We start from the raw sequence: 26,617 nt of genomic DNA, 5'->3' as shown, positions 1-26,617 counted from the left end.
TCACGTACCTTTTTATTGTACAGACTGACTATATGGGAATGGATGCTGCTCCCACCTCATTTTGAAATTATTAAGTAATTATGTTGACAGTATCACTGAGGTTGTATGACATGGAAAGCTTACCTCTTATCTTTCTTTCTAGGCTCAAAGCAATGGCACACGATTGGGCATTTGCAGCCAGAAACCTCCTATGATATTAAGATGCAGTGCTTCAACGAAGGAGGAGAGAGCGAGTTTAGTAATGTGATGATCTGCGAGACTAAAGGTAAGGGAGGGGTGAGGATGTGTGCTCTTTCCAAACTCTGGATTATTCCTTCTGACTATTGAGATGTTTACCTAAGGAAACTTCTGCTTCGGACCTTTTTCTAGGTGCATACAGTTAGACTGTCCAAACAGAAGGTATACTATGTTGGCTAGAGCACTTGTCTAAAAAATAATTTACATCAGTATCAATCACATTTATTAATTTCTCTGTCACTCTAAGCCACTTCTTTTCTCTTTTTCTCCATCAAGAGAACAGAAAGATTTGCTGACTATTACTGATTGCTGTGAGAATTAAAATACTAAACAGAACGTATAAGAATTTAAAGGTTAAGTGCAACATATGTTTAAAGTAGTTTCTGGGATGACAGATGTTCATAACAGTACTTACTAATTAAGTATAGTAGTTAAGTTCAGAATTAGCAGTCACTAATTCTAAATTGAAATCCTCAATATGCCTACATACCTCGATTAACTGAAATATTACCATCTTTTAAAAAGGAAGCTATAATAGAAACAGCTAATGTGGATATTTATAGATCAAAAGCACTTTGTTCAGTCGCAATCTGACAGAAAAAGAAACATTTTCCTTGTCTATTTTTTTTTTCCAATCCTCACCCAAGGATATTTTCCATTGATTTTAGAGAGAGAGAAACATCAATGGGTTGCCTCCCATACATGCCCCAATTGAGGATCAAACCCACAACCTAGGTATGCTCCCTGACCAGAATAAAACCCGAAACCTTTTTGGTGTGCCGGACGACGCTCAACCAACTGAGCCACCCCTCCTGGCATCTTTGTGCTATTTTTATTTTTTTAAATGTATTTTTATTGATTTCAGAGAGGAAGGGAGAGGGAGAGAGAAATAGAAACATTAATGAGAGAGAATCATTGATAGGCTGCCTTCTGCATGCCCCCTACTGGGGATCGAGCCCAGAACCTGGGCATGTGCCCTTGACCAGAATCGAACCCAGGACCCTTCAGTTCACAGGCCGACACTCTATCCACTGAGCCAAACCAGCTAGGGCTTTGTGCTATTTTTAAGAACCAGGGAAAACTTCCCAGAATCCTCTAGTTGATCCTTCTCCTTCATGTCTCATTGGCCAGAACTCAGTCACATGCCTCTGTCATTCCTGGGGTGGATGATGGATCAGGACCTACTCCAGAGTTCTCTGGTGGTGAGTGGGCACCTAAGCAGAGTTGGGGGCCCGCCTGCATGGGAGAAGGCGGCTAGGCAGCCTTTAGCATCTGCTACAGGTGATGTTATTATCCCAGTTTAAATGAAGATAATAAAAGGGGTCAAAAAGATTGACTTAGTTCCATCTTTTAATTCTAAATCCTGTGTCTTTCTGCTGTAAAACCCATATATTGAATCAACATTTAAACATATACATACATAGACCTTTAGATTTACCTTGAATTTTATTTGGTTAGCACATATTTAAGTGCCTTCTTGTATCAGGCCCTCTGATGTGTTCATGGGCACTTCTTCTCCACCTCTAGAATGCTGTAACACTCAGAGGAAAGTTACATAAAAATGAAATTTATTGCCCTAACTGGTTTGGCTCAGTGGATAGAGCATCGGCCTGCGGACTGAAGGGTCCCAGGTTCGATTCCGGTGAAGGGCATGTACCTTGGTTGCGGGCACATCCCCGGTAGGAGGTGTGCAGGAGGCAGCTGATGGATGTTTCTCTCTCATCGATGTTTCTAACTCTCTATCCCTCTCCCTTCCTCTATGTAAAAAATCAATAAAATATGTTTTTTAAAAAACTATCCCTCTCCCTTCCTCTCTGTCAAGAATCAATAAAATGTATTTTTTAAAGAAATTTATCATTTCTGTCCCCAAGACATTTAAGAATATAGCCACACAAAACATAATACATAGCCAGCAATGTAATAACTGCTGTTTAAATAGTCTTATAGTAGAGCTGTGTCTGCAATAGCATCTCTCACTAATTGACTTCACTGGGGAGTAAAAGGTCCTCCCTACAGACTTCAGATCAGTGAAAAATGAAAGAACTTCTTTTTAAAGTGAAGTTGCTGTTTTTTAATCCTCACCTAAGTACATGTTGAGAGAGAGAGATCGATTGGTTGCCTTCTGCATGCGCCCTGACCGGGAATCAAACCCGCAAACCATTTATGTGCCCTGACCGGGCAGCCTTTTGGTGCACAGGATGGCACTTCAACCAACCGAGTCCCTCTGGCTGGGCTGAAAAAAACGTCTTTAAAATGTTAACTGTTCGTGTTGAGTGACTTTCTACAATGTATTACAGTTCCTCACCTGTTTAAATAGACCATGTTCTATGCAAATGCACCTTATAAAGAAATGACTCCAAGTTCTTCTGAACACTTACCGTCTTATCCTCAGTAATTCAGGAAGGTTTTCAGGAATGACAGGTGCTTGAAGGCCCCCATTCCCCACCCTCAGAGATCACAGACTGGCAGGATTTAACTTTAACACGAGGTTGGCAACCAGATCATCAAGCTTGGTAGAATTATGAATAAGTTAAGGGTAAATAAAGAGTGAATAAACCGGAAGGACTTCACTATGAGTAATCCTGATCTTTATTGTAGACTCTGTAACATCCATTCTGCCTCCGAACCTTGTTTGTTTTCTTTAGAATTGGCAGGGACCGGAGAATTGTTTAAGCCAACATACCATTTTCCTTTCGAGTCTCTGCCAAGCATTCAGCTAGCTCTGGCAATGGAGAGCTCTCCCCTTTGCAAGGTGGCCTCTCCTTTACCGTCCCCCGCTCTGTTCTGTCTGTTAACGTTGCTAGAATATTGAACTCCGATATAATGTGAAATTGATTTTTTAAAAGACCACTCTGCTCATATGAGCCAGCCAGTAGGTAGCCTAACATGACATAGAGTGAGTGTCTTAAGTAAGAATCATAACAGAATTGAACACCATGTGCCACGTGTAAGGCTCTAAGTGCTTTATGTGGGTTGACTCGTTCCCTCTTCATTACCACCTTGTGAAGGAGCTGTTCTTATTATCCCCTTTTTCCACGTGCAAGGAGCTGGTTCGTGGAGGTTTAAGCCAGACAGCTGAGGACAAGTGGTGGACGGGATCTAGACCTAGCCAGTCTGCTCCGGGCCAGACTGCCAGCCACTGAGCCCACACTGCCTTTCCACGACCTTTAAGGCATTAAAAGCATGTTGTTTGGGGACAGAGAAAAGTGGGGTTTGAGTCCCACCTGTGGTTAGCTTTTTCGTTCTCACGGTTATACCGGTGAACTAGGTAAAAGTACTGTACTGACGTGAACGCCGAACGTTTTTGGTGTTGGAATGCTTTATATTTAGTGTGAGGTTTTTTGGGATTGTATGTAATTGTTCTTGTAGTCCAAAGTCATATCTTCTAATACTCATCACATGGCAGAGGCATAAAATATATAATTCAGCTCAAAGTCTACCCGATAGAAAGGAGTTTTTATCCCATCCATAGTTGAAATACTTTTATTTCAACTCTTGGGGAGTCTTCTAAAAGTGTAAATTGGGCAGAGAATCAGGAATTTGGGTTAGACCAAGCGTGTATGTTTTTCTGATGTCTGTTTTCTCTAGAATGTGTGGACTAAATCTTCGGCACACCAGATTCTTGAAACTTTTGAGTCCTCTTTGTAACTAACTCATTGGTGGTCAGATCATCTCAGTAACAAGTGTAAACAGACTGGCTAAGTTCCTAGCCAGACCTCCTGCAGCGAGTAAACCGTGTCGTCTGTATTCACCCTGACATCATGTTTTCCTTCTATCTCAACCAGTGAAACGTGTTCCCGGAGCTTCAGAGGATCCTGGCAGAGACCTGAGCACCCCTCCCAGCTCCTTAGGAGGCGGAGGCAACGTGGGGCCTGCCGCCAGCCCCGCCAGGAGCAGCGACATGCTGTACCTGGTGGTGGGCTGTGTGCTGGGCGTCATGGTCCTCATCCTCATGGTCTTCATCGCCATGTGCCTGTGGAAGAACCGCCAGCAGAACACCACGCAGAGTAAGGCCTTCCCGGAAGTTTCTTCTCTTGGTTTGAAGGAGATGGGGGGAAATATTGTCAGAATACATACCGACTTCTCACAGTTCTGTGTATTCGCGTCGTGGCATAAAATCCACTCGCTCCTCTTCAGTCAGAGGTGACTTTAAAACTGTTAGTTGTCAACAGAGTAAGTGGAGCATCAGATTAAATTGCCCGGTAGAGATAAACAGCAAAGCCAAAGCTAAGCCGGGCTCTAAGCAAAGAGCTGAGCTGACTCCGCGCTGGGAGACACTGGCTTTGTCAGGCCAGCAGAGGGGACGAGTGCTTGAAGCAGGAGCTCTGTGGTGGCTGCAGGAGCGCCTCCAGACTGTACACACCTTGTCAACAGGGGAGGGAAGAGGCATGATGGGAAGGAAGGGAGTGAAGACTTCTCTAAGTAACTGTCCCTGAATGACACCATTTAAGATAACATGGTCCTGTTTTGGTACCCGATGTACCAAAACTCCTCAAGTGCATCCCCTCCCCTAAATGCATCTGGTAGAAGGTGTGCTTAAGCTAGGTCAGGGATGGCACTGTATGAAAACACATAATCTAGAACTCTCTTCCCTTTTCTTCCCCCGGTTCTCTTCCTACCGGTCCTGTTCTCCCAGCTGTGCGGGGTCATCAGAGACTTCACCTTTGGTGGGAGGAAGTTTTTTAGTTTCCCCTTTGGCCCAAGAGTGAGAGAATGAAAGGAAAGCGAAGGAGGACACCAGCAGTGACAGGCACTTCTGGCTTCTGTCAGCCACTTCCCACATACTGTCCCTTGTAGTTGACAGCTCGGGGGGAAAAGGGATTTATTGACGTGGTGCCTTCCAGGAGGTAGCCCGGGGGGAGGTGGTGGTGACGATGGAGCCAGACTGAAAGGCTTGGAGATCGTTTCATTGGGTCTTTTTCTAAATGGTTTTAATATCATTGACTTTCATTGCTGAGGTTGTGCTGAATTACTAAACGGAAAGTCATGATTTGGTTGCCTGGAAGGACTAATCTGGTTAAAGTCATTTTTTTGTGACTTGATAACGTTTAAAGATGGACATTTAAATAGTAATGTTGATGCAGTCATTCATTCAAGAGGTCGTCACCGACTGTCTTCTGTGCGCCTGGCACTGGTAGGCAGTGGTGATAGAGGTAAATGGAGGAAGCGTGGTCTCTGCCCCTCAGCTTAGCGCTTCCTGGGGAAGAGAAGTGGGCAGACTCTCACCACACACCTTTGCGAGCTCAGCGAGATGCGGGGGGACCTCCCCCAGCCGGGCACTCTCACACGGCTGAAGCGTTAGCAGAACTCTGACAGCAAACCCTGCTCAGGGCAGGCGCTGTGCTTTCTAAGGGCTATTTTACTTTCTCTAAATGAACCTGGCAGGTGTGCCGCTGGAATCAGAATTTTGAGGCCATTGTTACAGGGTTTTAATATAAGAAAATGGGATAATTAGCCTTTTGCCTTTAATACCCCACAATTTCCAAAGCGCCTAAAATAACCAAGGAACTATATGGACGGTTAGTAAATACATACACAACTCCATCCTTTTTGTTAAAAATGTTATTTACTGCTATTTGAAATATCCTGCCTATAGTTAGCCTTCTGTTGTTTTATACAATTTCTTTCTGTACTTTAAAGTATAGGGCACTTGAAACACTTAGTGTTGCCAGCACTGGGATAGTTTCAGCCTGCACAGTTTAGTAATTCTCCTTTTTGTCTTCTTTTTCTCCTTCCTTCCTCCCTCCCTTCCTTCCTTCCTTCCTTCCTTCCTTCCTTCCTTCCTTCCTTCCTTCCTTCCTTCCTTCCTTCCTTATTTTATTCTTTTGAGTAATTGCTCCCTGGTTAATTTCTCTCCTCATTAACAGAGTCGTAATTAACTCAAAGTTCTAGATACTTCCACGCGGTAAAGGGAGCGGCAGCAATGACCTCACTAAAGCACAGCTCACAAGCAGGCTTTCCCTGAGCACTTGCGGAGTGTTTTAGCGTGTTTGCAGTTTCTTAATGGTTTTGTTAATAAAGCTTCCTAAGCAAGAAGATCATCCTTTTCAGTATCTTTTTTTTCTTCTTTCTTGACAGAATATGACCCACCAGGATATCTGTACCAAGGCTCGGACATCAATGGGCAGATGGTGGAATACACCACCCTGCCCGGCACCAACCGGATAAATGGAAATGTGCACGGGAGCTTCCTGAGCAGCGGGGGTCTCAGCAACGGCTGCTCCCATCTTCACCACAAGGTCCCTAACGGGATCCGTGGGCTCGTGAACGGGAGCTTAAACGGAGGGCGTTACCCTGGGCACACGAGCTCTCTGACCAGGCCACGTGTGGACTTTGAACATCCTCGTCATCTAGTGAATGTAAGAGACCCAGTTATAAATGACACTGTCCCTGTGCCCTCCCAGCCCCCCAGGCCCAGGGACACGAGCAGGGTGGGCATGCTGGTTCTTTTCACTGTGGGAATCTCACTGGTTTGGTTCCCTGGAATGGAACTGGTAACCCCTGGCAACCCCTCGATCCAGCGTAATCTTTGTAAGATTTCTATTATCCGGTACTAGATATATTCACCAGTTTGGTTTATATTTTTAAATGATTTTGCACTGGAGGTAGAACATGTAGCAAACAAATGGAAGTTATTCTTGAGCTGAAATGGAAAAACCATTGCGTGAAGGCTGGTCCAGGTCCTTTAAATTTGACTCAAAGCAAAGTCTGAGAAATCCTGTCCCTGGAGGAGTCTGGCCGATCATGACACTGAGTGAAGCAAGTTCAGGGTGGGGCAGGCGCTGTGGGCACCAGCAAAGGCACAGCACACGCACTGCCTTAGAGGGCACTGCAGCTCCGCTCCTCTTGGCATGCAGGACCCAGTGTGGCCAGATTTCCTGCTTTTTCAGAACACCTGTAAATCCAGGTGAAATTGCCAGGTTTTATTTTATTTTATGTTTTTATTGATTTCTGAGAGAGGAGGGGAGAGGGAGAGAGAGACAGAAACATCAGTGATTAAAGAGAACCATTGATCAACTGCCTCTTGCATGCTCCTTACAGAGGATTGAGCTGCAACCCGTGCACGTGCCCTGACGGGGAATCGAACTGTGAACTCTTGGTTCATGGGTCGATGCTCAACCCCTGAGCCCCATCAGTTGGGCATGATTGCCAGACTTTTTACATGTTGGGAACTCATTCCAGTTTTTGAAGTCATTGCATGGCCACGCGGAACATGTCTACAGGCCACCAGACCGACTTCTAACACATGGTGATTTTTAGTTGCTCTTGCCCAATGTGTGGGAGTCTTGATACCTACATTTTACAGGGTTAATATTCTGAGCCACAAGAGGGGATAAAGCTTTAAAACCACTGTAACTCAGGAATAACTAGCTGATACGATTTCCTTTTTGAAATGGGAACAGAATGAGTAGACTGTCTTAGATGTATTTTGGTTACAGAGGGTCCCTGCACCAGGACAGTTGACTTATTACATGGTTTGGATACGCATCCATATTATTTTTCAACCAAATAGATAATTTTAGTTTATCACATTTAAGCTTTTGTCACTGTTCTGATTATAGATAAGTTTGCTGTAACCCACAATGTGCTAAATTTGAAGAAATTTTTTTTATCGTCGACTTTCATAAAGATTTATTCAATATTTGGAGGATAAAGCGATGGCATATATTTATATCTTAAAGCTAGAAATCTCATGGCTGTCATGTGACCTAGCTTTAGTATGTTGTAGAAAAAATACTTTATTTGCTTTACTGCATCTCATTACCAAAAGAGAATAATGATCTCATTATTTCGTGTGGAAAGACATGGCCTATATTCAGACTCCCTAAACTTTTTTTGTCACCATTCCTAATCCAAACTATGAACATTGTCCAAGAAACCCAAGGAGAGAACATGGAAGTCTGAAACAGCACATGCTGTTTCCATAGGAGGAAAAATAAGTCTGATGTTTTCTTAGTATTTGAATATAGTCCTTTGGTTTTTTTGAACAATGAATTGCTATTTAAATAATAGTCGCCCCATTAGGTGTAAAATTGTAGAGGTTATCACCTGTGATTTTAACTCATTTGTTTTCTTATTCTGCTCTTCTGGGTGGGAGGAAGTCTGGAAATTTAAAAAATGATGGTCATCATAAAATAATTAATTCACTTTAACATGGTTAGTGACTCAAAGAAGTACCTTACCCTGTAGATCGCTGACTTGATTGTCTGAAGCTTTTAAGTTTAACCCCGGGGGCTGAATATGGCCTAGGAATATTCTCAATGTTTTCTTAAAAGTTCCTGTTGCTAGTTGGATGAAGAATGTTGAGAGAAATTTTCAGTGTTTTTGGTTTGCTCGGATTCTGGCTGCTGGTATGAGCTGAGTGGAAATGGAAAGTATTCTGGGAAAAACAATTGCCTGAACTTTTCCTAACCTTGAAGGCCTGCTCCGAGCCTGGGTGCCGTGACGGCCTCGCCCACCCTTATCACATTCCCCTCTGCTGTGGCTCCTCGGCAAGCAGATTTCTGACTCTGACCGCGAGGCTGCTTCAGTTCTTAACTCCGTTTTTAGGAACTCTTGCCATTGTACATGTCAAGTGAACATTTGACAATGAGGTATGTGTTAATCTGGGCATTTTTCTTAATTGCTGGGCAGTTTTGGCCAAAAGCAACATCAGAATATTAATAGTCCCCTCCAAGTCATTGCTGGCTGAGACTCTGCTCCATCTGGAAAAACATAACATGTTCGAAACCGTAGTGTAGTCAAGTGAACAGACCCACTCGACATAATTACAGGAAAATGAGGATGGGTTATCTTATGACATCACCCAGGCGTTTCCCCCTGCTTCTCCAGCTGGCGTCACGTGCAGCTCTGCCACGGCTGCGGGAGGTGAAAATGACTCGGAGGGTAGAATGTACAGTGCGTTGTGGGCTCATTAGGTTCGAAACCCTGAGGGGAAGTGACTAACCTTCCCCGTTTATTTGCCTCCTTCCAGTACAAAAATACATGGGAAACATGGCAGCTAAGTTTGTGGAGTCGTTTTAATATTGTGCAGAACTCCTTTGTGAATATAGGTGAGCAGAGGTAAGCATAGCCCTGCTCAGGGAGTTGGTTGAAATGGACCGTGCCTCCATGCGTTGCTGGCTTGGCTTTTGTATTTGTGAGTATGGGGTTAGTGGTCTATGGCCGCTTCAGCCCTCTTCCTTCTTGTCTTTTCCCTGTGCTTCGTCCTGACCAGGGGGGCGGAGTGTACACAGCCGTACCTCAGACCGAGCCGGTGGAGTGCATCACCTGTCGAAATTGCTGGAATAACAATAGGTATGTTGATACGTATTTGCACAGGTTGTTGTGAGTGGGTGTATGACTCCTTTTATTTTTTTTCCCTTTAGCAAACAAGTTCTTCAAATTTTACCTAAGATATAAAACTCTGAATAAGGGAGGCTGTTATAATTTTTTTTTGCCCCTGCTTTACAGTTTTTATCTTTCTGTGCTTTGGTTTCTTTAGCAATACTGACAATATTAAAGACTTCGTTTCTAAGGTATTAAAAGGTTTAAGGTTTTTGAAGTCTTTAAATTAGAGTCATTCTCTTTGTACAGACTTTATCTTTTCTCACCTGTTATTTTCAACTCTGTGTTATGGGATGTTTCTATTCTATGTTATGATGAGAGCAGGCTTGATTATTAGGGAAAACCACTATGTGTATAGTAATGCTTTTTCGTAGTTATATTACTGAAATTGGTGTTTCTCTTTATCTCTCTCCCTCCTTCTCTCTAAAAAAAAAAAAATCAATAAGAAAACATATCCTCGGCTGAGGATTAGAAAGAACAAAGACATGAGTAATTGCTCGATGAGGCAGGCTGAGAAGGAGGTGTCAGGGATGGTGCCAGGTGGCGGTGCCGTCACTGAGCTGGGAATCGCGGTAGGAGAGGGAGAGAGACTGCTTACCCCTCGGCGTACCTGTGGGAATCATCCTTCCAGACGCCTGTCAGGCCTCCTCACACTCACGTTACCCGGGCAGCTCTCCCAAGACCTGGAGAGGTCTGGCTGCGGGCCTTTTCCATGTGGAATCTCCTGCTCTGTACCCGGCCCCTCTATACTCTTCCTTCCCTGCCTTCTCAGGGTTACACCTCAATGCATTCTTGGAGCGGACTTGTAAGAAAAAGTCATTGTCACCCACAGACCCTTTGTCATCCCTCTGTTTGAGTAATAAACTTAGGAAACTTTGCCCTTACTGCCTAAACTGGAGTGTTGACGTGAAGCTTGCAGAACCGGTAAGAGGGGATGTGCACTGGAGCAATCTGGGGAGTTGAATTTGATTCTGGGGCTTGTGGCACATTGTGAATGACTGCCTCACTGTGTTCCGTTCATTGGAACCCTTTTCTGTGTTCAGAGTAATATATAGCAAATAGCTCACCTGATGACTAATAGCATGCCTAATAAGCTTTTCCAGGATCCAGTCCACCTTTCTTCTCTCCTCTCCTCAATTCCAAAGGCATCAGTGCAGTTCCGGATATGTAATCAAATGGGGTTTGTCAGCTGTTTGGCGAGTTTAATGGGAAGGAATTGACATTAAATCTGGTCTGCTTACCATCAGTCTTGATAATTGGTAAAGAGTAGAGAGGACACTGATGAAATTCGCAGATGAATGAACTGAGAGGTCCCATCAGGAAGGAACAAGAAATTAAGGGTCCTAGAGAGATTAGAAATGGGCAGGAAGTAGCCAAGTAAAGATCAGCTTGGAAAAACGTATATATCCCATCTGGGGAAAAAGTACAAGCTACACATGGCCGAGTCTTCATTATTTTATGTCAACAGAAACAGATCCTGAGATAACTCCGATGTTACAATAAGCAGACAGTGACTTTAAAGCAGCTGTCAAAAATGCGTTCAAGGATTTAAAGGAAGATGTACACACATGAATTCACATATGGGGAATTTTTGTCTGTGCAATAGAAACTGTAAAAAAGAAGGCCAAATGGAAATTGCAAAGCAGGAAACTACAATAACTGGAATGGGCTTGTCATCAGATTAGAAACAACAGAAGGAAGAGTCATGAACTAGAAGATCAATAGAAATTATGCGGTCTGAAGAATGGAAAGAAAAACAAAACACACATCTTAGATGAAGACCGGGAATAAAAGTATGGCAGAATTGAAGTGAATTCTGCAAAGAAAAGATTTGAAAAAGAAACAAAATCTAGTTTTTGAATATCTTAATCCTTATAGGCTTTGACTCAGTAGTATTTCTTCCAAGGGTGAGAGGGAACCTGTTACCGGACATCAAAGAAGTATGTTTTCCTTGGTTTGCATAAGGTCATTTCTCTTATGTGGACACCAGTTTCTTAGCTTTAAGTCTCTACCCCCCCCCCCATTTCTTCCAGTGGCTAATGGCCTTCTCCTGCCGTGTGCTGTGTTCAGGAGCCAGTTATGAATTAGGAAATAACTTCTGACAGTGAACTGAGTCCCAGGAGGCATGTGGGAGTAGGTCACCATTGAGGTTCCATTCCTAAGTGCTTTGTTTGCCTCTTGATGTATTCTCCTGTTGTATTCCACTTTAACTGTTATTTCTGAGTTTTTGATGTATCAGATCATAGTGAAGACTTTAGTTATTTTTAAGCACCAGTCTCTTAAGACTCTGTGATACACATGCTATTTCAAAATCGATGTATTTTAATTGTTGCTTCCTCCAGACAAAATTGTTCCTTTTGGTTTATACCTTGTAGGTGTTTCACCAAAACGAACGGCACCTTCAGCAGCAGCCCCCTCTCTGTGGTCCCAGTGGTGGCGCCTTGTCCTCAGGATGGTTTGGAAATGAAGCCCCTCGGTCACACGAAGATGCCTGCATGTCAGGCTTCCACACCCCCCGACTGTGGCCCGTCACCTGGAGAGAGCATCGGGGACGACGTGGCAGCAAGACCTGCTCCACATACGTGCTGTCAGGACAGCAGGAGTGAGGTCACCTCTGATTCCACAGAGGATGCAGCGGGATGCAACAGAGGTACAGAGAGGCATCATCCAACCTTAGCTTCTAGGTCGTCTTCATGTAGCTACGGATACGGGAAGGTGGCGCAGACGTGTCCTCTCTGTGATCACTCTCATCTTTCTTAAAAGACTGGGTGGGGTGTTGGATACTTCAAGAAAAGTTGACTAGGTAGATTTTGAAACTTTGTGATTATTCACCTCCTTCAGCTCAGGCTGTCAATCCCATTACATCTTGGAAAAGAAACCCAAATAGGCTTTGATTCCGTTTGCACCTGGACGGTAGACTTGCTCGAAGAATGCCTTTTGCGATCATGCCCCTTGGGTTCGTTTGAGTTGATCCTGGAGTTGTAGCCTTTACTTAACAGTGGTTATTTTGGGGCTTTTAAGGGTTTTGCTTTAACCCTGAGGTGAACTGTATGACTGCTCGTCAGAGCTCAACTTTATTTTAAACCTTTTATATCTTCTGTCTCCCTCACATTCAAACCTAAGCACACCTGGGCTCTGCTTTCACTCATTATTCTTTCTTTATTGCTCCAAGTAATGTGTGTAGACTGCTTTGTGAAAATCAACCTTTATGATTTCACGGTGCTCCCCAATCTTTGTGTTTTTCAGGAGACAGCTGTGTCCATTCAGAAACAGAGAACACAATTTTAAGTTGGAATCCTCTTATCTTGCCACCTGCTTCAAAGGACTGTACTGAAAAGACAACATGGTCTCCTCCTGGCATTCCTTTAGACAGCCCCGCTGGGGTCCTTCAGCAGCCCCAGGAGACCTGAGGATGTGCCCAGGACTCCAGCCAGTCACTGCACAGAACAGGCCTGGGAATGGACTGTGTGAGGGACATTAATTCAAATCAGAGAAAAAGCATTATTTATTTTTGTAGCAGTAATGTCATATGAATGTATCTTAAAATGTGTGCCCTTTTATATTATTTATGCCTGAAAATTTTCCCTCCCCCCTCAGTAGGAAACAACCTAGTTTTGCATAGTGTTCAATCATCTCAAAGCATTCCATGTTTTCCAAGCACCTCAGTGCCCGTCAGAGCGCCTCCTGCAAGGCCCCGGCCTATTGGCTGCCTCACCTAAGAGGGCGTTGCAGGCCGGCGGAAGTTTTCAGGTGGAAAGCTGTCCTTCAATATTGTCTAATCAGACTTTCGGAACACATCCTGAAGCAACCACAGTTGTAACCTGCTGTTTACAATAGCACATCGCATGATTGCCAGAGTGCCTGCACACAGTGACAGCTGAGCCGGTGCCTCTGCACGTGGGCACAAGTTGCGTCCGTCTTCCGGGCCCTGATCACACAGTGTCCTGGACAGGGCCGAGGCCTGGCGGGGCTGTGGCAGGGCAGTCCGTCCGCAGAAGGCAGCCGAGGCAGAGAAGAATGCCGCCGAGCCCTCCGGCTTTAAACTTGCATGTGTCTATAAAATGGTCACCGGGGCCACTTGTTAAGTGTTTCTAAGAGCAGGAACAAAATGAGACTTTAAATTGATGGCTTGAGGAGAAAGATTGACATTTTAAGGAGAAAGGGGTGGGTTTCAAGGAGCCCCGTTGGCAGCAGCTCCCGTTAGTGTAAGATTGTGCTCATGGTGCCGCTCCACCCGAATCGTCCTCCTCTCACTCCCCGCCTGGCCACACCTGGGCAGTGCGGCTGTTAGAAAGCCTTAACGTGGAGGGTGAGGAGGGTATGGTTTGAAATTCCCTGGCTTTTTTCAGAATCGTGTCATACCTTCCCCATTTCTGTTGCAAACTGGCACCTAATCTTTGTCAGCAGAGCGGCTCATCAGCTATGCTGCCCGAGTGGCAGGGCGTCCACCTGCAGCTGCCGGTGGGGGCTTCCCTTCTCCGCCCCTAAAAGCACACAGAACCCTGTGTGCCCAGGTGCTCGAGCCCAGCTTTAATGGATCAGCGCTCCTTTGGGGAGTGTGCGTCCCTTCGGGGAAAGAAACAGAATCATTCTCTTTAGAGTCCAGCAGTGCCAGCATTCGGTGAAATAAGTTTCCCCGAAGTTACAGTGAAACAGATTAGAATACTATGCTAATCTACTGTCTATACGAGTGCATCCTATTCCCCCACACGTTTATATGTTTTATAAGTAGAACTTTGGTGAAATGTGCTGTCGAAGCCGAGTCACTCTGCAAGAGTTCCTCCGAGGAAGTGTAAGGCGCGGCACTTCGCGGCCAGGTGTCAGGGTGCCCCAGCAGCGAGCTCTCTGCCCCGGAGCCCACGGCCGTGCCGTCTAGGAAGATGCAATTAGCTCTGGAGGGAGGGCTGCATCCCGACGTCTGTGGTAGCGAAGGACCACGTCGTAGGACACGACCACGGAAGCCTGCCCCGTGTCTGCCGGTCGAGCTGCAGCAGGGAGTTGGGGAGACGGAGGCACAGCTGTTAGAAGGTGGTGGTTCTGATCCAGGAAGCAGGTGTCAGCCCAGGCCCAGGTCCTAACCTGCTTTGGAGTTGGAACGTGGGACCTGCCCACCGGGAGAGAAGACGACTTCACCTTCAGGGCAGCCTCCTTGCGGACGCCTTATTTATATGATTAGTAACGCTGTTTTAAGTGTTATCCCTTTATTGTATTTTATTTATAAAAATGCCTTTATATATTGAGATATATAAATATAAATATACTATATATATAATAGCCTTTATGTTTAGGAGTTCTGAGTTCTCCCTGCCCACAAGCTGTTCTGAACTGTCATGCCCCGTGCAGTCCCCAAAGCTAGTCCTGCCTGGCGTCATGTCTCCAGGAAGTCCAGGGACATGGCCCACGGCGGGAGGTGGCACCCACATCTGCGGGCACCGGGCACCGGGCACTGGGCTCGAGCTCATTACCGCCGTCTCACCACCCTCACAGCAAACCCACAAAGTAGGTGTTGAAGCCCACAAGCCTCGCAGTGAGCCGCAGCGCCCGCACGTGAGCCCGGTGAGGTGGAGCCGTAACCCGAGCTCCTTCCACTTTTCCACGCCGAGTTCCAAAGCATTGTGGTTCCCTCATCCACGGACCCTGTCCAGTCCACGTGCCCCATCCGCCCTGCTGAGATCCCTGCCGCCGCGCCCGCAGCCAGGGAAGCTGCCTCTGCCCACGTGGGGCCGTGGGGCCCAGCTCCCAGAGTGCACTCTCTCCCTCTGATCGCACCCCCCCACCACCACCACCACCCCGTCCCCCACCAGAATCTGATCTTCGCTTGGCTTAGTGACACTGTAGTTGCTCAGGCCTCTTCCTGTTCCTTTCGCCTTAGAACTCTGCGATTCTTTGTGTTAGCATTAAACTTCCCCATTTCTGTTGCATCATGTCACGCTCTCCTTTCCCCCCTTTTCTCGATCAGGCACGGGTAGTCTGGTGACAGGTGACAGGCTGGTGGTGTACGGGGTGTAAGTTAAACTGCAAGGTTTTGAACCTTGTGAAGTGGTCTTTGCAAACATTTCTCCCGCCTCTTGTTTCTGTTGAATGAGCCTGGAGGCCGGAGCGTCCTGGACAGCGGACCGTGTCTGTCCCAGACCTCCTTCCAGCGGCGTAACTGCTGGGACGTTCACGTGACCGTGGGACCCACCTGCGTTGCTGTCCTCTAACGCGCTGACTCGGAGGTGCATGCTTTTGTATCATGTTGGAAAGTGTGTTCTGTTTCCCTGAAAAGCTGTAACAGCCTGTCTGAGATTGTACGTATTTGACAGGCTGTAGCTTGGACAGGTTCTATCGGTGGAATGATTTTATATTAAAAGAGAATGCTGCTTCCATGGAGACCGCAGTGCAGCGGCCTCAGCGGCTCCCTGTGTGTATGAAGCCACTGTAGCTGTGATTGGGGTGCGGCAGGGGTGGGGGTGGGGGGGGACTCTTACTCTGAAATTGTTTGCAACCTCCACCCTGCCCTCCCTGGAACCACCACCCCGTGCACACGTCCAAGAGCCCAGTGAGTTCATCCCTTCTGTTCTGAAGGAACAGGATCTAGGACAAATGTGGGTTCATTTTGGGGGGTGGGGGAAGCTGGGAAAATACCTGAGCCTCGAAGCTGTGCGGAGGCAGGCAGGCCCCTTAGGGGATGCAATATTCCTTCCTAAGGCAGGGCGGAGAGTGGGAGAGGGGCATGAGGAGGGGGAGGCAGGGCGGAGAGTGGGAGAGGGGCATGAGGAAGGGGAGGCAGGGCGGAGAGTGGGAGAGGGGCATGAGGAGGGGAGGCAGGGTGGAGAGGGGCATGAGGAGGGGAAGCAGGGTGGAGAGGGAGAGGGGCATGAGGAGGGGAGGCAGGGTGGAGAGGGAGAGGGGCATGAGGAGGGGAGGCAGGGTGGAGAGGGAGAGGGGCATGAGGAGGGGAGGCAGGGTGGAGAGGGAGAGGGGCATGAGGAGGGGAGGATGGTGCCTCCTCCCAGTGCTGTGAGCTCTGGGCTAGAAGCAGCAGCTGGTTATGCCTTACAGAATCTGTCTGCGCTGCTGACCCAAAAGCCAACAGGGTCCTTTGCATGGAGAGGGGCCCTGCTCTGTCCGTCCCCCACATTTAGCTAAGGCTTCCCTAAACCTGAGCCCCGTCCTGAGGGCTCCGAGGGAACCCGACACCCCTTTTCTAGTAAAGCCCAAATCTGTGAGAACCCCCGAGGCAGCTTCAGTTCCTGTCCGGTTCCCACTCCTCCGGGCGCCCCTTGCCTTCCCCCTGGCAGAGGGCTCTGGCCTGGCGGCTTCTCCAAGGCCCCTGCAGGGCCAGCCCCGAACAGGCATCGGGTTGTGATTCTCAGTGTTTCAGACACACGCACTGGGAGCCAGTGAGGCAGCTGGCAGCTGGCGGAGAGGGACTTCGGCACAGGCCGGGGCCCCTCAGCCAGCGCCCGGCCGGGGCAGGAGCGGCCTCTGCCGTGCCCGTGCTCCCCTCGTGGGCACACACCCGGGGCCTGGCCCTGCGTCCTGTCCCTTTGTCACCAGGCCCGGAGCCGCTCCTCCCCCACAGGGAGGGGACAGAGCCCTGACCCTGCTCTGCCACCAGCTCTGAGGCTGGTCCTGTGACGGTGTGCCCTCGGGGAGGGACTTGGTGTGCCCTCGGGGAGGGACTTGGTGTGCCCTCGGGGAGGGACTTGGTGTGCCCTCGGGGAGGGACTTGGAGGCATGGAGCGTCAATAGCCAGAAGGCCCTGTCGCTGCAGGTGAATGAAGGGGGCTCGTGCCTACACGTCCTGCACCCCATCTCCCGGCCTCCTCCCAGCGGGAGAACCGGGCCCACCTGCACTGGGGCGGCCTTTCCCTGTGGGAGGTGCAGTGGAGCGACCCCCGCCGGTGAGATGGTCAGCAGGTTTATTAGGGATTGCTGGGGCCGGGCTGTCGGAGCAGCCGCCAGCTCAGGGCACCCGCTGGCCTGCTCTCCAGCTGTGTCTGCGTGTCCGCCTCTGTCTCACCGCGGGGCCAGGACTAAGCTTCTAGCCAAGTCCTTGGCGGCCACGGGGCTGGCCTTGCACTGGGCGTATGGCTGGGCGTGAAGTGGGGAGGGGGCGTTGGGACACCTTGCTTTTAGGACCAAGTGTGACAGTGAAGATCTCCCTCCTCCCTGTCTCCCCCTCCCCCCACCTTCCTCCTGGGCCTCAAGGTGTCGCGGTCACTGTGATGGTGACGTTCACTGGCGCATCCGTGGACTCCTGCGCAGGATCTGAACCTGGGGCGGTGGGTGGCGTTCCAGTGCCTGAGGAGCAGAGTGAACAGGCAGAAAGGTGCCTGGGAGGGTTGGGGAGGGTCCCCCAGATGGTCCTTAGAGGACAAGAGGCATCGCGCATCACACATGAGACCCGGGACCGGCCCCCCTCACATGAGTCGCCTTTGGGATAAGCTGCCGCGTACCTGCCTGCACCTCGGGGCCCTCCGCGGAGCCCCTGCGTGGGTGGCTCTGCTCCCTGAGGGCGAAGTGGGGCAGTGAGGTTAGTGACAGCCACACCATCCCCGCCTTCCTTCCCGGCGAGAGGGAATCCCGAGCCCCGCACTCACGTGGGAACGAGCAGCGGCCGGAGGCCTGCAGACAAGGGGGAGGGGCCCTCAGTGAGCAACAGCCCAGGGCGCAGGAGAGCCCTCCTCCCAGAGGCCCCTCCAAAGACAAGGAGCCCGAGGGGGTGCCCGCCCCCGTGCCTGAGGCCGGGGTTGGCATCTCACATTGAGGAGATGTCGCACACAGAAGAACCCAGATTTCCTACCCCCGGAGGGGAGGGGGCTCCTGCAGCTCCCTGGGGTCATGGAGACCTGGCTGCCTTCTGGGGTCAAGCAACCACCCCCCTCAGTTCCCCACTCACGGGGGAAGGTCTCCGGGTGCCGGGCAGCGTACTGGAACACCAGCAACGAGGCCACCGTTGCCACCACCACGCCTGTGCCCGCTGCGCCCAGCACAGCTGGGTAGGCGCTGAAGGGCGGGTCCGCTGGAGGGAGAGCAGTGGGTGCAGGGGGCAGGTTAGAGCCATGGCTGAACCTGGAGCAGTGGCTTACAAGGTGCCAGTTCCCCCTGCCCACCCCCCCCACCCCCGCCCCGTGGGTGATCAGGGGCGTGGCTGGACCCAGAGCGCCTGTGTGCCCCGTGCTCCTGAGCTGGATCCCCAGCCAAGTCCCGGGGTTTGGCACAGGGTTTGGCACAGGGGGCAGCGGGCCAGTGATCTCGGCAGCTGCCGTGTCATGAAGAGTTCCCAGGCGGAGAGAGTATGGGAAGCGGGGAGCCCACCGTGTGCCCCACCCCCGAGATGAGACTGAGGCACAGAGGGGGGCCTCTCCTTAGTCAGTCTCCCCTTCCCTGCTTCTGATTCAAGCTGAGCTATGGCTCCTACCCCTCGGCTCATACCTCGGGTCTCCCAGGGAGGGATGGGAAAGACAGCGGTGAGAGAGGAAGGCGGGGAGAGGACAGAGATGGGGCGGGAGGGATCCAGCAGGAGGGGAGCAGAGGGATGGACTCGGGGTGCCCTGTGAGGAGGGAGATGGGCAGGGCTCAGCTTTCGGGGGGCAAGGCGAGCCTCGCAGGGCGCTAGCCCAGCACCTGGAATCTTCCCCTCAGAGGGGTGTCCCGCCGTGCGGTGGTTCAGAGCCAGGATGCGGAAGGCGTAGAGCACCCCCGGGTCCAAGCCCCCCAGCCGCCGGGCTCTGCTCTCCGGCTCGATGTCGCCGGCCGCTGTCTCCCAGGCCGCGGCTCCCGGGCCTGGGGCGCCCGCCCTGCGCTGCACCAGGAAGCCGGTCAGGTTCCCGGGGCCCGCGACCGCCCACTGCAGCTGCACCTCCCGGCGGTGCCTCCCGTAGGTCAGGCGGCTGATGGTGACGTTGGGGGGAGCTGGGTACCCTGGGGGCGAGGGTGGGACACATGCAGGCATGTGCACCACCACCGCGTGTGCATGTGTGTATGTATGTGTTCATGCGTGCCCACGTGCACATGCGCTGGTGAACCCCATTTGCTCCAGTTCCATCGGAGCTGGAAAAGGCCTGGCCTGGGCGTGCAGGCTTGCTCAGTTCTCTGAGGGGCCAGTGCTGCCCTGACTCCCATTTCCAGGCCTGTTTCCTCACCCGTGAACTGAGGAAAGGGGGATGACTCAGCCCGCGTGCCTCACGGCCAGTAGCCGTGGAGGGTCGTGTTTGTGAGGAGCTGTCTGCCTGCAGGAGCTAACTGCCCACATGCTGAGGAGGAATTCCAGGGCCTTTCCACCTCTAGGGCCATATGGGGCTGGAGGTTTTCCACCTCCTTGGACACACAAATGCACCCCCTACACACAAACACACACACACACTCACACACACTCGCACACACTCACACACACACACTCACACACTCACACACACCCACACACACACACTCTTACACACACACTCACACACTCACACACACACTCACACTCACACACTCACTCACACACACACTCACACACACTCACACTCACACACACACACACACACTCACACACACTCACATACACACACTCACACACACACACACACTCTCACACACACTCTCACACACACTCACACTCACACACACTCACTCACACACACTCTCACACACACTCTCACACACACTCACACTCACACACACACACACACAGACACTCACACACACACACTCACACACACTCACACACACACACTCACACACACTCACACACACTCTCACACTCACACACACACACACAGACACTCACACACACACACTCACACACACTCACACACACACTCACTCACACACACACACTCACACACACACACTCACACTCACACACACTCACACACTCACACACACACACACACACTCACACACACACACACTCACACACACTCACACACACACACACTCACACACTCACACACACACACACAGACACTCACACTCACACACTCACACTCACACTCACAGACACTCACACTCACACACACACACTCACACACACACTCACACACACACTCACACACACACTCACACACACACTCACACACACACATACACACTCACACTCACACACACACTCACACTCACACTCACACACACTCTAACACACACACTCACACTCACACACACACTCACACTCACACACACACACTCACACTCACTCACACACACACTCACACACACTCACTCACACACTCACACTCACACACACTCACACTCACACACACACTCACACTCACTCACGGAGGACCTCCAGCAGGATGCTGCCACTGCTGTTGCCCACGGCGTTGCGAGCCACACACTGGTAGGTGCCCCTGTGGCGAGCTGGGTCTGCACTGAGGATGCTAAGGTGGAGCTGGGAGCCCTCGGGGTGCAGCATGAATCCGGAATCGCCCGGTTCCAGGAGCTGCCGCTGGGGTCCCAGCCAGAGGAGGTGGGCAGGGGGTGTGCCCCCCAGGAGGGCACACCGCAGCCAGGCCTCTTCCCCCTCCAGCACTGACACCCGGGCCGGAGCCACTGCCAGCTGCGGGGCTTCTGGGGGGACAGAGAGCAAGCTGGAGCTGTCCCCTGTGCCCGGGGGGCGGGGGGGGGGGGGGCGAGGGGGAGGGGTGGGGTGACTCTGGGTTAGGTGCTGGCCAGCGGTGGGGGGAGGGGAGAGAGAGGAGGGGGGCCGTGGAGGTGACAGAGAAGCTGTCCTGGGCCAGTCTGTCTCCTCTGAAATTCTAAGCAGAGTCCCATCGCCACCTGCTCCAAAGCTAGGTGGTGAGAGCCGTGTTCCTCCAGGCCCCGCTCCTGCCAACCCCAGGCTCTGCGCCTGCAGGTGGGGCCCCCCTCCTGCACCTGGGCCTCCACCTCCTCCCTCTCCGCACCTGGTGCAGGGCCTCCTTCCCCCAGGGGCCGCCACCTCCCGCCCCACCCGGGGCTGGGCCCTAGCAGGTGCTGGGTTTTTAGGGGAGGACTCCAAACGACCCAGAGGTCAGGTGTCGGGAACCTCTGATGGAGTGTCCAGTCCCGAGACTGAGTAAGAAGCGAGGGAAATATTTGGGCTGAGGAATTTCTCAGAGCCCCTGAAGCAGGCTGGTCACCACGCCTTGGGGACTAAGATGTAACTCATTTTGTGAGAATTATTATATATTAGAGGCCCGATGTACGAAAATTCATGCAAGAGTAGGCCTTCCTTTACCCCAGCTGCCAGCACCTGCTTCCCTCCTCCGGCCACCCGCAGGTACCCGGGACCCTGGTCAGTTTTCCCCAGACCACCCGCAGGCACCTGGGACCCTGGCCTGCTTCCCTCAGGCCCCGGCTTTGTCAGGAAGAACGTCCGGACTTCCAGACATCTGGAAGGTCATCCGGCTGTCCGGTCTAATTACCATATTACCCTTTTATTATTATAGATATTGAGTTGAATAAAATGTTCCACCTATTTCTTTTTGCTTTTTTTTAAATGTGGCTACTAGAAAATTTAAAATTATATACATGGCCCTGGCTGGTATTGCTAAATGGTTATAGCGTCGGCTCACGCACCAAAGGGGTGCAGGTTTGATTCCTGGTCAAGGGCACGCACCTGGGTTGCAGGTTTGCTCCCCTCCCCCAGTTGGGGCAGGTGTGGGAGGCAACCAATTGATGTGTCTCTCTCACATCAATGGTTCTCTCTCTCCCTCCCTCCCTCCTTCCCTTCCACTCTCTCTAAAAGTCCGTGGGGAAAAAATATCCTCAGGTGAGGATTAACAACAAAAATAAATAAATAAAAGTATATGTATGGCTCACATTACATGTTTCTTGGTCAGCACACACATAGACTAAACCCCCTGAGTTTATGGATCAAACATACTTGAGTCCCTGGGAGGTGACCTGACCAGTCTCTGGACTTACTTTGCATCCCAGCCCCTCGGCCCGATGCCAAAGGGCTTCGCCTCCCAACCCCCGTCCCAGCACCCAGTCCCTACCCCCCACTCACCCAGCTGGAGCCGGCAGTGGGGACCGGGGACCCTGAGCGGGTGAGTGCCCTGGCAGGTGAACGCCCTGCCAGCCAGGTCGCCCCGGGCCGGCAGGAGGTGGACGGCGATCGAGGCGCTGCTGCTGCCCAGCGGCTGCTGCTGCCCATCCAGCCAGCTCAGCAGGGCGGGGGGGCTCCCCGCCAGCCCACTCGCAGCTCAGCGCGATGAACTGCTCCCCCGATGTGGCCACGGTCCAGCACGCAGGGCTCCGGAGGGGTTCCCCTGAGGAGGGCACACAGGGCTCAGCCTGACCCTCCAGGGGGAAGGGGACCCAGCAGGCCCAGCCCGTCCCTTCCTCCTCCATTATTGGTTCACTCGCCCACGCCTCCCTTTACTCAGTCAACTCACTCATTTTTTCACTTATTATTTGTTGAAGGCTGACCATGTGCCAGAGAAACAGTGGGAACAAAGGCTAGCAAAGAGGTACAGTGCGGCCTGATGAGTGCTGGGGTGCAGGTAGAGAGACAGCTAACTGCGGCTTCAGGGAGGAGGACTTTGGGAACAAGATGACGTTGAACTCGGTCTTTGGTAGATGGACAGGAGTCTCCAAGTTGGAGAGAAAGTTCCAGGCACAGTTCAAGAGCAGCATGCAGTGGAGCAGTAGAGGTCATAGGTCGGGGGGCGGGAGGGGGAGAGGGGGACTGGAGGTGGGTGGGGGAGAGCCTGCTGACCCTGGAGGCTGGGAGACAGTTAGGAGGGTGTCACGGGGTCCCAAGCCTGAGACGAGGAGGAGAGGCCTCAGAGCAGCCGGGGTGGAGAGAAGTTGGGAGGTGGGGTCTGGGCTGAGCGCTGCCACCTCCCTGTTGCGTGGAAAGTCTCAGAGTTTGTGGTCGGAGCCCCACACAGGCCCAGGGCCCCTCCACTCTCCCCCCTGACCCTCCCCTCCCCTCTCCTCTGCCTGGGATGTCAGAGCCCGGCTAGCTCTGTGCCCACTCACACAGCGCGGTCCTGCAGGCGGCGGGCCGCGCCAGGGCGGGGTGCTGGCCGGCGCAGGTGAAGACGCTGCCGTTGGGCAGCTGGGTGGCGGCGTGGCTCCAGGTGACATTGCTGGGGGCGGCCGGGCCCGCTCCCTGGGGCCCTGCCCACTGCAGCTGGGCAGCTGGCAGCCCCCCAGGCCAGGCGCAGACCAAAGTCACAGCCCCGGGGGCGGGGAGCACTGCACAGGAGGGCTGCCCCTCGGGGGATCTGGGGACAAGTGGGCTCGGATGGGGCTGGACCAGGCCACACTGCCCATGCGCCAGCTGCTGGGGCCAGAGGCGTCCTGGTAGGTGACGTGGGGAGAAGTGGGTGAGCAGGGGAGACCGACCCCTCTGAGGGGCTGGCTGGTGAGCAAAAGGCTGAGCTCTCAGGTCAAGGGGCATGGCTTGGGGGCTGGGCAACCCCGGGGGCTCCCTTGGAAGTCCCAGCAGGAAGTGCTCCCCTGCCCCACTGCCATCCTGGCCTGGCACATGTCTCACTGTCCTCACTCTGCCCCTCTCTGTGCCGCAGCTCAGTCCGGGGACCATGGGACCACCACTCGGAAGGGGTGTCTGCATGTGGGGACCGAGGGGGGGGCTGTCCCTCTCCCTGCCCTTCCCAAGGTTTGTTAGCCTCCCCCCCCCCCGCTCTGCAACTCCAGTTGGTCCCCCAGACCTGCCTCCCCCCAGCATCTGCCCATTCCCCATGGGCGTCTGCAGTTTGCAGGAGCACGGGGTTGTGGGGGGCGGGGGCACACACTCACAGTAGATGCTGAGCTGGATGGCCGTCTGTGAGCGGGTGTCCAGGCGGCTGTTGTGGGCCAGGCAGGTGTACAGGCCCGTGTGGGCGCGGCTGGCGCGGGCGATGGTGTAGGTAGGCCCGGTGTGGACCTGCGTGTGGTCCCGGAGCCACACGTAGTGACTGGGGGGGTTGGACGCAGCCAGGCAGCTCAGAGTCACTTCCTCCTTCTCACTGGCCCAGAAACCCTCCTCGGTGAAGCCCAGCGGCTCCACGGTGATCACTGGCTTGTCCGGACCGTCTGGGGGGGCAGGGGAGGCTGTCACACCTGTCCAGCCTGCATTCCTGCACCTGCTCAGGTGCTCACCGCCACACCTGCTCACCCTGCAGCCACCACGTCTTACGCACCAACCGTGTCAACCACTGTGCTAGGCCCCTAAGGAGCCAGAGTCCAGGGGCCACAGGCACAGCCCAGTGTGGGAGACGGGGGTCTGTGGAGTGAGCCCCAGGCTGGGGGAGCCCGAGGGGACTCCCTGGGACTCCGGGAGGCTTCCCTGTGAGCCTGGTGGGCTGGGCTGAGGTAGGGGACAGGCCAGAGTTGGGTGGGCAGCAGAGGGCGCCCAGCCCTCTCACGTTGCCTGGCGTTGAGGGACTGGAGAGGGGAGAGAACAGGTGGGCAATGGCCGGGGCATGATCCCAGCAGCCGGCTCTTTCCAGTTCGTTGGGTCTCTACCTTCCCCTCTCTCCTGTGTCCTTTCTCCCCGACCCCTGGCAAGGATGGAACTCTCTTCCTGCTTCTATTCTGCCTCTGCATCGTTCCCGAGAACGGTCCATCTCTCTCCTCCACCGTCCTCAGCCTACAATTCCCACAAGCTGCCTCCAACAAGGCCGACGAGACCCCGTCTGTCCCTGCTCCTTACAACCTCCGGGCCAGCACTGTCCAGTAGCCACGTGACCAACAGATGCTTCAATTCCCGGTAGCCAGATCTTCAAGCGAAAAAGTTCCCGAACTCAACCACGCAGAAGACATCAATAGGTGTTCATAACTTTAGTATTTTTCATTTAACCAAATACATGCCGAATATTCTCGCTTTAGTGTCGTGGTCGGCAAACTGCGGCTCGTGAGCCACATGCGGCTCTTTGGCCCCTTGAGTGTGGCTCTTCCACAAAATACCACGGCCTGGGCGAGTCTATTTTGAAGAAGTGGCGTTAGAAGAAGTTTAAGTTTAAAAAATGTGGCTCTCAAAAGAAATTTCAATCGTTGTGCTGTTGATATTTGGCTCTGTTGACTAATGAGTTTGCCGACCACTGCTTTAGTGTACAATCAATATAAAAAAATACTGATGAAATATTTAATATCCTTTCTTTAGACTAGCGACACAATCCTGTGTGCATCGTACACTCCAAGCCCATCTGTTCGGTTTGGCCACATCTCGCGTGCCCGGGGCCACGCGTGGCCACCACGCTAGACAGCGCGGCTCTAGACGTCTAGCCCTCGTCTTTCACACCAACTTCTGATCCCTTTCAAGCTCATTCCCAGTCTGGGTTCTCCTCTCTTCTGAACTAACTCTCCTGGTCTTCCCTCCGCTTTGTATAGTTGGCAACTTCCTCCTCGCTGGCTGCTTTGGAGTTCTTTGTTCTGAAATTAACCCCTCGTTTGCTCTCAGAAGTCCCTCTGGGGACCCACCTGTGCCCTCTTTATCCACAGGGCCCCCCGTTTCCTCGGGTCCGGGTGGTCCCTGAGAGTCCTTCAGGCTTAACCCAAAGGCAGGCTTTCTGGCCCGCCCCTGAACTGTGGGTAAAACTGTGACTGCGAATCTACGCACGTTTTCCTGGGAACAGGGGCCCAGGACCTTGACAAGGTTACAACCCACATGTCCTGGAGCCGCATTTGGCACCAGTGGGGGCCGTACCCCGAGGCTGGGGCACTCCTGGGGGCACCCCTGAGTGTGTCAGGGGGCCGAGTGAAGTGGGTGGCTGGGTGCCAGCCCTGCCCACCTGCGCCCACACCCGTCGCACTCACAGATGACGTCCAGGAAGACCCCGTCGCTGCTCAGCTGGTTGACGGCGTTGTGGGCGCTGCACACGTACCAGCCCAGGTGTGTCCGGTTGACGGGGTCCAGCAGGAGCCCTCGCTCCGTGACCCCCACCGGGGCCTCCTCACGGCCTCTGGGTGCCTGGTGCTTCCAGGCAAAGGTCACGGGCTCCGTGCCCTCCCGCACTGTGCACGTGGCCACCACCGATGCCCCCTCCACCGGGGACGCCTCGCTCAGCCGCACCTGAGGCTTCGACACAGGCACTGCCAGGAAAGAAGAGGCTCTGTGCTGGTCATCGCAGACCCAGGCCGTGCCCGC

The 26,617-nt window shown here is 52.2% G+C and overlaps 2 protein-coding genes across 4 annotated transcripts in view; one reads left to right on the top strand and one right to left on the bottom strand.

Moving 5' to 3' along the window:
- Positions 1-13,193, top strand: part of CDON (cell adhesion associated, oncogene regulated) — a 76,035-nt gene extending 62,842 nt beyond the window's left edge. For all 3 annotated transcript variants that reach the window (XM_079763201.1, XM_079763199.1, XM_079763200.1), the window contains exons 15-20: positions 143-265; positions 4,023-4,244; positions 6,316-6,596; positions 9,455-9,534; positions 11,940-12,214; positions 12,811-13,193. In XM_079763201.1, coding sequence (XP_079619327.1) covers positions 143-265; positions 4,023-4,244; positions 6,316-6,596; positions 9,455-9,534; positions 11,940-12,214; positions 12,811-12,974 — 1,145 coding nt within the window. In that variant the 3' untranslated portion in view covers positions 12,975-13,193. The remainder of the gene's footprint in view (positions 1-142; positions 266-4,022; positions 4,245-6,315; positions 6,597-9,454; positions 9,535-11,939; positions 12,215-12,810) is intronic.
- A 4,562-nt stretch (positions 13,194-17,755) lies between these two features.
- VSIG10L2 (V-set and immunoglobulin domain containing 10 like 2) overlaps positions 17,756-26,617 on the bottom strand; it is a gene marked incomplete at both ends in the record, with an annotated part of 11,884 nt that continues 3,022 nt past the window's right edge. Inside the window, 11 exon segments of the mRNA XM_079762933.1 lie at positions 17,756-17,853; positions 18,009-18,061; positions 18,153-18,177; positions 18,452-18,574; positions 19,180-19,476; positions 20,815-21,105; positions 22,529-22,700; positions 22,702-22,790; positions 23,506-23,753; positions 24,285-24,564; positions 26,287-26,562. Of these exon segments, the coding sequence (XP_079619059.1) occupies positions 17,756-17,853; positions 18,009-18,061; positions 18,153-18,177; positions 18,452-18,574; positions 19,180-19,476; positions 20,815-21,105; positions 22,529-22,700; positions 22,702-22,790; positions 23,506-23,753; positions 24,285-24,564; positions 26,287-26,562 (1,952 nt within the window).

Source organism: Cnephaeus nilssonii, assembly GCF_951640355.1.
Source record: "Cnephaeus nilssonii genome assembly, chromosome: 22".
In the NCBI taxonomy this organism is placed as follows: domain Eukaryota; kingdom Metazoa; phylum Chordata; class Mammalia; order Chiroptera; family Vespertilionidae; genus Cnephaeus; species Cnephaeus nilssonii.
Note: the sequence above shows the minus strand (reverse complement) of the source record. Positions and strands in the feature narration are given on the sequence as shown.